General features: G+C 42.8%; 1 protein-coding gene across 1 annotated transcript; it reads right to left on the bottom strand.

The window, feature by feature from the left end:
• Positions 1 to 3,581: 3,581 nt before the first annotated feature.
• Positions 3,582 to 5,953, bottom strand: LOC149841516 (DELLA protein GAI-like). The gene is made up of 2 exons (XM_090003882.1): positions 5,910 to 5,953; positions 3,582 to 5,768 (listed from the first exon to the last, which is right to left on the bottom strand). Exon 2 carries the CDS (start codon positions 5,574 to 5,576, stop codon positions 3,801 to 3,803), a length of 1,776 nt encoding a protein of 591 aa, XP_089860008.1. The 5' UTR covers positions 5,577 to 5,768; positions 5,910 to 5,953; the 3' UTR covers positions 3,582 to 3,800.
• Between the last annotated feature and the right edge of the window lie 7,121 nt (positions 5,954 to 13,074).

Genomic DNA, 13,074 nt, shown 5'->3' with positions numbered 1-13,074 from the left:
TTTTTTGAGAATAATTTCCCTTGCACAGAAAATCCCTAAAACTATATTTCTGACATTGGTCCATGATACACAGTCACTTTGTGGATCATGGTGATGCCTTGACTGCGTCCTTTAGAGAATAGTTCAGATGAAGAAACTCAGTTGTATATGTATTCATGTCTATACATTTTTGACAAGTGAAGCATGAACCTCTTAATGGAGTTAAAACAGACCATGTGGTCCTAGTCTTACCACTCTACCTCTTCTTGAATATACCATATAACCCCGGGTAAATTTTAGTCCCCATCTGTAAGTACTAGTATGGCTGCATCTTAAAGAGGCGTCCTTGGCAGCTGGAGAAGCTCTTCAACTTTTACCAGGCTCTCAATTACCAAAACACAGTAAAAGTCTGTAACATAATAAGAAGTTGATGAAGCAGTAAGTTATCCCAGTCTCTCACTTAGCAGTATTTGATAATTCCGGCACTTTAAGCCAAAATGATGCAAGTCCTTCAATGTGCATAACCTACAGTCTGTTTCCTTATATTCCAGAGTTCTAGATGTTTGCAATGGTAGACATGAATGTGGAGAACTGTAATCATTCTACTCAAATAGGAGAAAGCCATGATCTTAGGGGCATCTTTTGAAGCCCTTTTGCTTTGGTGTATAGCCCTCTACAGCCTAATAAGAAACCTCCTTGCACCTAATTGTTGTATTGAGAAACTGCTTTTGGCAATTTCTTCTTGTTTCATTCGATGAATTCAATCTTCACTAGTTAAGGGCAATTTGTTTGTGTTTATAATTGTAATCGAGATCTTCATACGACTCCTGCATGTTACACCTCCATCCACCCAACATGCATACGCAATCATTTAAGAAAGAAATCGTTATTTTAACACCTGGATCTGTACCATTTGACAATTAATTTCCATTCACCTATCATTTTCTGTTTAAATGTGATAATCACAATTTATTTTCTTCCTTCACACTGTAATCTAGTGGGTTTATCCCAAGTCCCTTTAAAAAATCTAGCAACCACTTTTATAAATTGGCCACTGCTCATTTTGTTAATCAAAGTGACATCAATGCACGGTTGTCAACATAGTTACACTGTTGCCAATTTACCAAATCCTGTGTAATCCATATTTCATGAACAGAGCTTCATTTTAATGGCTCGGGTCTGTGTCAACCTACACTAATTAAAAGCAGAGTAATTAAAAGCATTTTGATTAACAGAATGCACGTGGGTTGTATCTGAACGTGAGTACCATGTAAAGCATTGAAATTATTAAGGGGCATAAATTTCTGTATGACAAAGCTAGGAATAGTCTGCTCAAAAAGGCGAAGCATAGAGGGATGTCTAGGTTAGGTATTCTGTGCCGTAAACGCTTTATTGTCCATGAAAATTGTGGTTGGCTTTTATTCTGCAAATGTAATTGCCATTTCTCACAGCTAAAATGCCAAACGGTATATATATATATATATATATATATATATATATATAGAGAGAGAGAGAGAGAGAGCAATTAATTAATGAGTAATGCTACAGTGCTCCGGGAGTATCTACTCCCACATACTAGAAATCATGGTTATAGGTTCCTATCTTCTCAATCAAACCTTATGGATGTACTCAACATAGTTTTTTCATAGGAATCATGCATTGGATCATGTTTATTGAACATACAAAATAAGATTTTTTACGTTATGAAATTTTGATACATTGTGAACCATGCTATAATCACATGATTTAAAACTTGTTTTCTACTAAATAATGCTTATAGATCATATTTATAGGGTCTGATCAACAAAAAAAGTTCAAAATATTTTAAAATCTAAAACTTTAATTAAGTGGGAGTGGGTACTCTCATAGCACCCTATCATTACCACTAATTAATTGTTTAAAGCCCTATTTAGGATTATAGGAATCACCATCCACAATTGTTCAATCGGATGATCCTATACAAAGAAGCTAGTGAACCTAAGTTCTTTAGACTAGATTTCTAACCTGTGAAGCTGACAATTAAACGATTCCAATTAAACTCGAACCTTTTTTTTTTGCTAGGCCAAGAAAAAACTCTTCTACACATTGGCAGGCCTCTGGTTGGTAAAACCCTTGAGATTCTCTGCCGGTTAGTAAAACCTTGTGATCTCCTGCCTATCAGGGAATACACCCAATTTCAACTCTGTGGCAAAGGTATGCTTACCTTGGGTTTCGAACTCATGACAGATCCTGTTCAACTTGATGACATTCACAAGTGGCCTCTACCAGAAGAGCGGAGTTGCGAGCACGAGAGTCTCAAACTGGGTCAACATGGCAATCACCAACAAGTCAACAACAGCTCATAACCTCCAGCGCTACTCAAATCATTTTATTTCAAAAGAGAGTGTAGGGCCTATAACTCCATCTGCCATACTCCAGTCATAGAGCAAAGGCACCATTGTCTCACAGCATGAAAGAAAAGAAAAAGACTTTATTTTTAAAGGCTTGGTTAGGCAGACCGCAGACCCTGCCCCTACAAGTTATACAATTAAACCATTGGGTTTTGAACCTGCAACGTGACATGCACTGCTCCTACCAGACAAGGGGAGCCTCCGGTGATTGACATAAGGGGCCAACTTCATCAATTTTATGTGGATAATTTAATACCATAGTGGAATATTGAGTCCCCGAGGGGGGTGGCATGGTGGGGTGGGGCCTTGGCTGCTAGACTAACAGTCAAGGTTAGATTCTCATGGGTGTCGATCATCTGCGCAAGCCAATGCATAGCAATAGCCCAAGAGGCAGGTGACATAGGTTCATGTCAGGTGCAGTTTCTTCGGGTTATAAATTAAAAAAAAAAAGGTGAACCAAATACGCCTCCCGGGCCCAATTCTTAGCGCTAAGCAAAGGCGGTGTGGATCCATTTTAAAACCATATTTTCCTTCAAAGTTTCTAAAGCAAGAGTTGCAATGTGACTCGACAATGCACATTCTCTCTATGGTTAAAGTTAAAATCTAAAGACAGATTTCCAGACAAGGGAAGGGATCATCTACTCATCTTTTAGTTAGGTTACTATTAAGACCGTGCAAAAATCACTATTGGGGCACGTAAGGCTGGGTGGTCGTATCCTCAACTCCGAGTTTTACCTCACAGGACCCATTCAGTGACCTGGTTCTCGGTGAGGGTTTTCTTTTTAAAAACAAAGACCCTGTAAAAATTGTAGTGGTAGATGTTTTTGGATAGATCTAAACCCTTAAATGTGTTTTTCATATTTTTTTTGAAAGGCTTCAATGTGTTTTTCATTATTTACTCAATAGTGAACATGTATTTGATTTTCTTTATGTCAGGCGTGTTTTCTTTTAGAGATAAAAATTAGACGGTTGATATGACACTGAAATATGAAATAAAATATTTACATTTTTTATTTACATCAAATTGACTTGAAGCAAAGCTTTCTTTTTTTAGAGAGATTTGAAACAAAGCTTGTTTTTTCAGTGTTCAGATTGAGAGAAAAATATATCCAAAACCTTAATTTTTATAAAGATCTTACCATCTATGGATTTCAAGATGGCATTGGTATGATGATAAAAGTTCATAAACCAAACCAACAACGCAAAACTATAAGCTCAATACAAAAATATTACTTCTTCTTATTGAATACACATTTCCAAGAAGCAAAAAGGAACACCGAAATACATGGCAAAATAAACAAGGTGGTCCAGAAAAGGAAGGGAAAAAGAGAGGAAAAAGGAAGAAAAAAAAAAGAGGGTGGCGTAACCGGGATGGATTCTGCTAGAGAGAGAGAGAGAGAGAGAGAGAGAGAGAGAGAGAGGGCTCCGGGCTCACTGTGATGAGGAGGATGATGGGAGGAGGTGCCAGGCGGAGGTGGCGATGAGGGGGCGGGTGTGCCAGCCGAGCATGAGGCAGCCGTTGTTCTCCTCGACCCTGTAGCCGTCTCCGCCGGCGAAGAGGGCGAGCAGCATGCTCGCCTGTTTGAAGGCGTTGGAGCCGAGGTGAACGGGGGCGAAGCCGGCGGCGGACATGCGCGACCTCCACTGAGCCAGCGTCTCGTGGCGCTCTACTCGATCGGCTCCCTCGCACGCCACGATGTTGCAGATCTGCCGGCCCAGGTAGACCTCCGACATAAGCTGGTCCTGGCTGGTGGAGGGGGACACCACGCCGGCGCACCCCTCCAGCGAGTCGAAGAGCGACGAGTAGTAGTGGAGCGCCTCGGTGAAGCGGTCCAGGAAGACGGGCCCGTTGTGGTTCGCCTCCTGCTCCACCATCGTCACGATCTGGGGTCGGAGGCCGCGCACCAGGGAGAGCACCCTGTCGACGGCGCCGGGCTGAGCCAGGAGCCGGTGCAGCTCGAAGATGGAGTTGACGGCCACCGCCTCGACGTCGGAGCGGCGGATGTCGAGCATGTACGCCTCGATGTCCGCCAGGCTGCTCGCCACGAAACCGCGGTACTCGAACTCGACGTTGATGGTCTCGGCGAGCTGGGCCAACTTCCAGCCCACCTCCTGCAAGGGGTCGGAATTGCCCGGCTGGGGCGGGCCGATGCCCGTCAGGCGGAAGACCGGAGGACCCCCCGGACGGAGGGCCAGCGCCTGCATGAGCGCCGGCCACTGCATCCCCTGCTTCATGCTGAAGTCGATGACGTGGACGTGGGAGCGGCCGGAGAAGGCCTCCAGGATGGCTTGGTTGGCGGTGAAGTGGGCGAACTTGAGGTAGGGGCACGCCTCGTAGAAGTGCATCTGGAGCAGGTCGGAGATGGGGTCGACGGGGGAATCCGGCGGGTAGAGATGGTAGATCCGGCGGGCGAGCGCCTCGGCGAAGAAGGTGGCAACCTTCCTCATGGCGCCCGCTTGTGAGGTCGCCAGGATGCCGATCTGCTTCACGAGGTCCTCCGCCACCTTGAGATTGTTCTGCTGAACCGCCTCCGCGCAGGCCATCAGGGTGTGGACCAGCCGGATGCCCGTCTCCTGCGAGTCGACCACCACCACCGGCCTCGATTCCGCCGGTGACGGTGCCCCTACCACCGACTCTGATTTCAGCCGTTTCTTCTCTCTGACACAGTCACGCCCGTACACAACACTTTCGATGCCCGAGATATCATCGTCGAAATCTTGCGGTGATGGTGGTGGTGGAAGGGTGGCTTCTTTGACGCTGGCGCTGGACGACGACTCTGCTGGCTGGAGACTAACACGGTGGTCGGAATTCCAAACCGGACAGGTGGTGGTGGTGGTCGTCGTGGTTGTGGAGAGATTGGAAGCGGCAACCCCCAAATTGGGGGAAGGGGGATTGAGCTCCGTGAGCATAGACTCGATCCACGTCGCTATATCGGAGGGGTTGTAGTGGACGGTCTCGGAGGAGAGGTAGGAGATGCCGTCCTCCTGGGCGTTGCCCATCACCATCTCCAATTGCTCCAGCTTCTGCGCCACTTCTGCCATGTCCGACGACCGGACGTTGTACCCCAAGGCCGCTAGCAGCTCGTCCACCCCTGAGTCGGGCTCGTGCATTTTGCTTTTCCCGCTAGCGGCCATCCCCGGGTACCCTCCTCCTCCTTGAGGCTGGTGTTGGTGTTGGCGACGCTGCTGCTGATGCTCCCTTTTCATCTCTCTCCCTCCTTATTCTCCAATTCTCTGTCTATTTTTTTCTCCGGGAACCCTTTTATCTGGCCCACCTAACAACGTAGACGATGGACCCCGATACCTCCATGGAGCCTGTCTTCTCTCTCTCTGTCTTCCAGATCCAGTAGTCTGATGCTCTGCCGTAAGAACCACTCGTGAAGGGCTCACTCTCCAATGCTAAGAAATTACAAAATAATCTCTTTTAATACACAAATGAACATGGGATAGAAAAACAGAGAGAGAAAGCGGGATAGAGAGGAAGAGGAGGGTGAAGGGTTTGAAGAAGGGAGGAGATAGACAGAGATGAGGTTTTATCACTAAAAGAAAGGGACGCCACTCCGATTCTTTGTCCTGCAAGATCGATCGTCCTTCTACTACCTTCAACAACCGACGAAGAGAGAGAGAGAGAGAGAGAGATTTTCCTCCCTCTTTGCGTTGGGACACCAATTATACAAACACGAGAGAGAGAGGGTGTGAGTGTGAGGGGAGGCTAGCTAGTGCCGTAACACAACCGCAACTTTTGTGTTTTTTTACCATCTCGTCCCACCGACCTTGCGGTAATAAAATCCTCTTCTTTTTTGAGGTTTTTGCAAAGAGAGGGAGAGGGCCAGCGGGCGGCCCACACGAGTGAGACCTCTCTCTCTCTCCCTCTGACAGAAGCAGCCCCACTCTTCTTCGATCGATCGACGTCGACGTCGTCTGCTCACTCGCTCACACACTGATTACCAAGACCCATCTTCCCCTCTCTCTCCCTCGGTTAAGGGTGACGGAACGCCAACGGCCCAGCCTCCTTTTCATTTCATAAAGCCCCCATCCACATCCGGACGTCACGTCTGCATTATTATGCTGGCCTCTTTCTCTCTTTCAACCGAGATGCCACAAGGTCATGTGAGGTGTCTACAGGATGGGTCCCCACCCACCTGTGAAGAGAGGAGGAGCTTTTTAACACATTTTTCCCCTTTCACCCTTTGAACTTATTTCATAACCCTCCCATTTTTTATTTAATTTTTCCAGCTTTTGCTGAATTGGTCCCCGCTGCAGCGGATCGATAAAAAAAAAAAAAAAACTTTTTTGGTTAAAACTTAATTTAGGTATGAGCTAACCTATTGATCTAATAGCTTATAAACCTTAAAATTATCATAAGTAAACGTATCGTTACCATTAATCAAAAAGCTTCCGATTTGTTGTTATATGAAAAGCCCTTTAAGTAGTAGGTAGTTCACCATCGGTCAAACCAAGTCAATGAGGCGTTAGGAATTTCATCTGAAACAATGGTAAAAACCGAGAGAGAGAGAGAGAGAGAGAAGTAAAGGGTTGCGTCTGGAATTTTTCTCGGACTCGGAGAGGGTTCTTTCTTCCAATGATTTTAGCTGTAAAGGCATGGGTGTCCGTACACCGATTTTTTTTCTTTTTCCAAAAGGAACCTTTTCTTTTTCTTTCCGAGTTTTTAGGTCTTGATAATAAAAATCCCCTTTATGATAATATTATATTATATTATTTTCTTTGTTGTGAGGGAGGCCCTGATTTAGAACTTAGAACCGCCGATGCGGAATCCCGGGGTCCTGGCAAAAGCCATTTCAATTTTCTAAGTTGGGGGTGAAGGGTACAGGAAAAGATGAAATAAAAAAAAAAAAACTTGTAATTTAATTGGTTTTATTATCCCACAAAAGATAAAATATTAAAATATCTATGTTGAACTAAAATAATGTGAGAAAAAATAGTGATAGTGGTGGTACAATGTACCCTCCTTCCATTATCCTGTATTGCCACGTGCACCTATTTGGCCGAGTTGTCCACCTCCTTGGCAGCCGGCCATAATTGTTCATCAGTATTATCTCTTTGATATTAATAATTTTTTCTTGCTTCCTTGTTGGTGCCCTGAATGCGTATATATTATGGTATAACCGCAATTGTACCACTTATAACCTCATTAAGTTAAAAATGTAAGTGGCCATGGCCTTGTTTTTTAAAATAGTATATTCAATATTGTGAAAAGCAGACCAATATTACCAATAAAAGTGAACCAGACTTACGTGCACCAAATTCTTGGCTCCTGCTCCCACTAGAGTTTGGTTTGGACATGCTGAACCGACTTGGTCTTGGCCTTTCGAATAATGATCCATGTATATCATAATATAAAGTTGTTCCAACCTCCACAAACCTGGGTAGGTAGGTTGGCTTAAGTGGTTCAAGTTGAAGGATGTGCAGAGTTGGAAGATCGAGTTCCTTGTGTCAAGTCTGAAACCAAAGAAAAACAATCTCCAATGAGCACGAGTGCTGAAACGGGGCTCGCTCCCATTGATGATTTCTAAACCAAATTGGTGAACCAAATTGTGTTATAAAAAATAATAACATGAAGCTCTTAATAAGGCAAACTTTGCTTTACACAAGTAAACACCCCCCCTTTTTAACTATACATTTCTCGAATCAAGATCAACTATTTGTTGAGGAAAAGTAGAGAGCAACCAAGATCAAGACCAGCAATTAGTTGGTGTAGGCCAAATTTTCCGTGTGGCTAGAATCCTGCAGTCCTCAATCAAAGAAGTTTTAGGACATAAGAGATCGTAAGTCAAGAATCATTAACTGGCTGGCCAATACATCTTAGCTAGCCGCAGTAATAAGGTGATTCCTTAGCAGAAAGAGTTGAAAAAGAATGGGCGATGGGTGAGACAGAAAGAACCCTTAGAAACTCTTTGTTTGAGGCATCATTTGGGAAAGGAAAGGACTCGTGGGGGTGAACTTGGAGATTGGGCATGGCGTCAAATCAGTTATTCAGGCAACAGTAGGCAAAAATTACAAGGGGAAAGGTACGGGAAGAGACACCCATCTGCACACATTGTCGAGACCGTACGATGACGAGCATGTGATGATAAGGTCGAGAGAGAGAGAGAGAGAGAGGTGGGGTTACTTGGGACAGAGAGGGAGGGTACTTATTACCAATTATGAATAGCAAAAATCCTTACTACAGGACACCAAAAGATCCTCAACTTCAAGAGATGGGGGGGCATTGTAATTTTTTCACTTTTTTTTTTTTTTAATGAGATGACCACTCTATCCCCTCCATCTTGTTTGAGCTCTCTGCATACCTTAGAGAAACCTAGAAATCTCTCTCTTTAAGACAAGGGAGATGGGAAGAAAGAGGGAGAAGTTGGGAATTTCGAACAACGACACATCTCTGTCACTGGTGTATCCCATTCACGCCTTTCTATGTAAACCTCAAGTGATGAAGATGACCAATTTGTCTCTCAGCATGGGAATTATCACCAGGCGTTTCCCTAACCCTTTCTTTATATAGAAAGCATAAAATTTCGTTAGCATGGCAGCATTTTTCAGTTTCACTTTTGGTATTTGATAGTCACCAGCCACTGGTCACGAATATAATAAATTCATCCCCGTTGAGTATTTTTACATCATTACGTGAGGAATCAAATTCATGTACCGGGAGAAGATAAGATAATGACATTGAATATTGTGAAATATATATTTCTCTTGGTTCTAGAATAACAAAACTAGGGAAGAAACCATCTTGTATTAATTTCCACTTGGTGTTTAAAAAAAACAAAGAAATGGTTAGGACAAGAGGCATGCTTGCGAGGTTAAAGTGTGAGATCATCTCTGTACCCTTCGCCTTTGCACCCTTCAGTGATGATGACACCAAGTGAGAAGACATGCCGCATGCGGGTCCCATGGACCTCATGCCTTTACTTAAATTGGGTTATATCAATTCGCTTTATGTGGCCGTGACGAGGAATCGGTTTCTCACCTGTTTTGGGGCTGCGCCATTTGTGAAAAGAATGCATACGTCTGCACCAAACTGAGACTTGGCTGCCGGACTGAGGAGCGTGCTCATCGCTCCACGCTTGAAAATTCGTGGCGCACTTATTTGGGTTCGCCTGACGCTGCTGCTTCTTACTTATCCTAATTGCGACTTATTTGGGTTCAAAGGAACCATCGGTGGCATTCTGGACCCACCCAGTACAGCCCATCAACCATTGCCAATGCTGCAAGACGTGAATTATTCTTCAGGCTTCGGTTCAAAAATGTGGATACATCTGGTTCGCCCTAACATGGATATCTTTTGATGTACCCGGCAGTAAGTGATACCCAATGTTGTCAGTATCGGCATCGATCCTGAATCGTTTGCCCAACGATTCCATACTCAAGTGAATCGTTCTGTATTGGCTAAAAAATAATATTATCGTGTCAATCAGAACCTGACATGTGTTAAAATCATTAAAATAATATTTAAAAAATTAATTTAAGTATTTTTTTATATTTATTAAAAAAGAGCAGATTCAGGAGTGATTCATATCGATTTTCTGCAGATACGATATACTATACTGACAACATTGGTGATACCTCATTATTTATTTATTTTTGCCTTATACTGTAATTCTTCTTACAAATTTAATACAATCTGAATATTTTTTTCTTAAAAAAATATATATATTTCTCTCTCATGACTAAAAACGGTAAACTTTCATGCACCACCATGTGGTTTCGTCATATCACCAACTTACCTCCCAAACCTTTCTGGTGCATCGCGCTCGATTACTGGTTTAAATTCCCAAGCCCTGGACAAAAGACAATCTCTCTCTCTCTCTCTCTTATGCAAGTAGGTAAATAGGACTAGGCAGCCGATCCAATGTGCACGTGACATACCTTGCACAACATAATAATATGATTAAGATAATGATGACAATGACAATATAGCTGTCTATCACTTTTCTAGCTTTCTCGATTTTTGAAGGTTTTTAGTTTTACTTTTTTTTTTTTTTTAAATCTGACCATAAGACGTGATCTTCATGTTCGATTTTTATAGGAATCAACTTTTATAAGATTTAAAAATAAATGGTCTACCCATTTTATAAATATTCAATGCTTAAAAAATTATATATTTTTTATTGAAAATACATTATCCGAGTGCCATTTCCAAGCAAATCTATCATGCCAAAAACACTTGTAGGGTCACATTTTATGAAAACTAACCGAGAAACTGCTGGTAGGCTGGAAATAAGCTAAAAAAGCAACAGGTAGCTATACTTTTCATACATATATATATAAAAAGAGAAAGAGATAAGTTGGATGTATGCAATCAAAATTATGAAGCCGTAAAAAAAAAGTCATATAAATATGATGTGCATGGTATGTTTAATAGAAAACATATTTTGAATGATATTATTGTTACGGAAGGAGGATTTTAATGAGAGTAGGAAATCAAAAACAAGATTTTACTTTGAAGAAAATACGGGTATAACTCTTAGAAAACAAATTATGCTTAATACATTTATACATGGGGAGCGCGCACACGCACGCACACATGTATATATATAAAAGTGGCGTGTGGGCTCCCTCTTGTGGAAAAGTGAGTGCGCTTACCAACCATACAATGTTTGGATGAGAACAAGATCATAATCATGGTTTTTCAGGTTCCTCAACACGTGACAGCGAGGGGACACTCGGGTTACACAAAGTATTGGTCTGGATGGGAGTTGCCGGTACATAATATGAGGCCACATAAAGCACAATATTATCGAGAACAGTTGCGTTAATTTTTTTGGGTTTATACTTCATACAAGAGATCTCATTTTATAATGTGGGAGGCCTAATCCTGAATCGCGGCACTGCTAAAGTTTTTTGTTCCTTCTTTTTTAAAATGTTTTTAGTTGGTAATAAGCTGGGGGGATAACTCAAGGCAGAGCCAGCCGAGCCCAACACACGACTGGCGCCATGTAATGGGTGTCCCTTTATTATTATTATTTTTTTAGAGAAAAATATTAATCATGTAGCCGAACACTACAATGGCACAAAAGTTTTTTGTTCCTTCCATAGGTATAGGCATGTAGGTCGTTTGAGAGCACAAGAGTCCATCGAATTTCCTTGTGAACCTCCTACTTTGAAATTGGGTTCGATACAGATTGGGTGGCGTTGAAATAACCACCAATGACCCAACCCGGACCCAAACGACTAGCCAAGACATCCGGTTCACGCATTTCTCTTGCTCTATGCCTTCTCTGATGCAGACCGTCTTCTTTATCAGTCGGTCTACATCTGGCTTTTGTACCTTTTTGGGTGTCAACCGTATTTCGTGGAATGCCAAAAAAATAGCTTATGATTGCTGGATCTAACTTTGAAGTTGAATACCGTTCCATGGCCTCCACCACCACTATGGAGTTAATGTCGCTAACCTTTATTCTCAAAGATCTTGGTGTTTATCTTAATCAACCTTCCATATTGTTTTGTGATAATAATAGTTGGGTCATGGAACGCTGAGGCATCATCTTTAAGTAGCCGACTAGTGGAGCTCAAGAGAGTTAAGATGGGCTTTACATCTACCATAGAAGCACAACGAAAGAGATTTAAGGCATAAGTACGCTAACACAAATGAAGGCTTGAGGAAACGTAAAGCACTTCAATGCTCAAGAAATAGTTTAGACGCCCAAGGTCTTTGACGAAGAAGACACGACTAAGATGTTGAATTAACTTGTTGATGGTTGTGCCATATAATTAAGCATCTTCTTAAAGAAAACCGTTGAGAAAGCCATTGTTAAAATCCAATTGATATGGAGGCCATGCGAACAAGACCGCAAGGGAAATAACCACACAGATGGTGGTAGGTTTTACCACGGGGCTGAAAGTCTCAGAAAAATCAATACCTTCTTCTTGATGAAATCTCTTGGCAACAAGTCGAGCTTTGTATCGAGCAACAGAGCCATCGGCATGGCGTTTAATCCAGAAGACCCATTTGGAGCCAACAACATTATATTGAGGAAAAGGAAGAATAAGGTGACATGTGTGATTGAGTTGTAGAGCATTAAATTCTTCTTGCATGATTGAGTGTCACTTAGGATCGAGATTGACCTATTTGAAAGAGGTGGGTTTATGTGTGAGTAAAATCGGGCTAAAGAGAGCAAGTAAAATCAGGTAGCGAAAAGAATAGAGGGTACGCGGTTTAAGTGAGTTGGTCATGGATCGAGTAACTATAGGATGAACATGATCAGGGGGGCGGTTTAAGTGAGTTGGTCATGGATCGAGTAACTATAGGATGAACATGATCGGGGGGCGGTTTAGAACTGGTTCGGGTGAGTCAATGATTGGTAGATATGGAGGTTGGGAGGCTGGTTCAAGGAGGCCAACATTAGGTACGGGACTCATACCATTAGTGGGGGACAAAGGGGGAAGAGAGGAATTGGGTGGAGGTGGTGGTTCAGAAGCTGACAAGGGTAGGAAATCCGGGGGGAGAAGAATAACAAGTGGAGAGAGACCCCAGGCAGAGAAGGAAGGTGAAGGGGAGTAGGGTTTTGAAAGTATGGGTCTAAGAGTGGACTCATCAAAGTAAACATGGCGGGAGACATAGGTGCGATTACGAGACAGATCAAGACATAGATAGCCCTTGTGGTGAGAGGCATATCCAAGAAAGATGCAGGGGATGATCTTGGGGTAAAATTTGGTGGTGAGATATGGTGTTAACAACGGATAGCAG

The sequence above is a fragment of the Nuphar pumila genome, chromosome 4, assembly GCF_984573655.1.
Source record: "Nuphar pumila chromosome 4, dmNupPumi1.hap1.1, whole genome shotgun sequence".
Lineage (NCBI taxonomy): Eukaryota > Viridiplantae > Streptophyta > Magnoliopsida > Nymphaeales > Nymphaeaceae > Nuphar > Nuphar pumila.
Note: the sequence above shows the minus strand (reverse complement) of the source record. Positions and strands in the feature narration are given on the sequence as shown.

Bases quoted from the DNA above. Each gene is read 5' to 3' on its own strand.
- LOC149841516 (XM_090003882.1), bottom strand. From the start codon at position 5,576: ATGAAAAGGGAGCATCAGCAGCAGCGTCGCCAACACCAACACCAGCCT.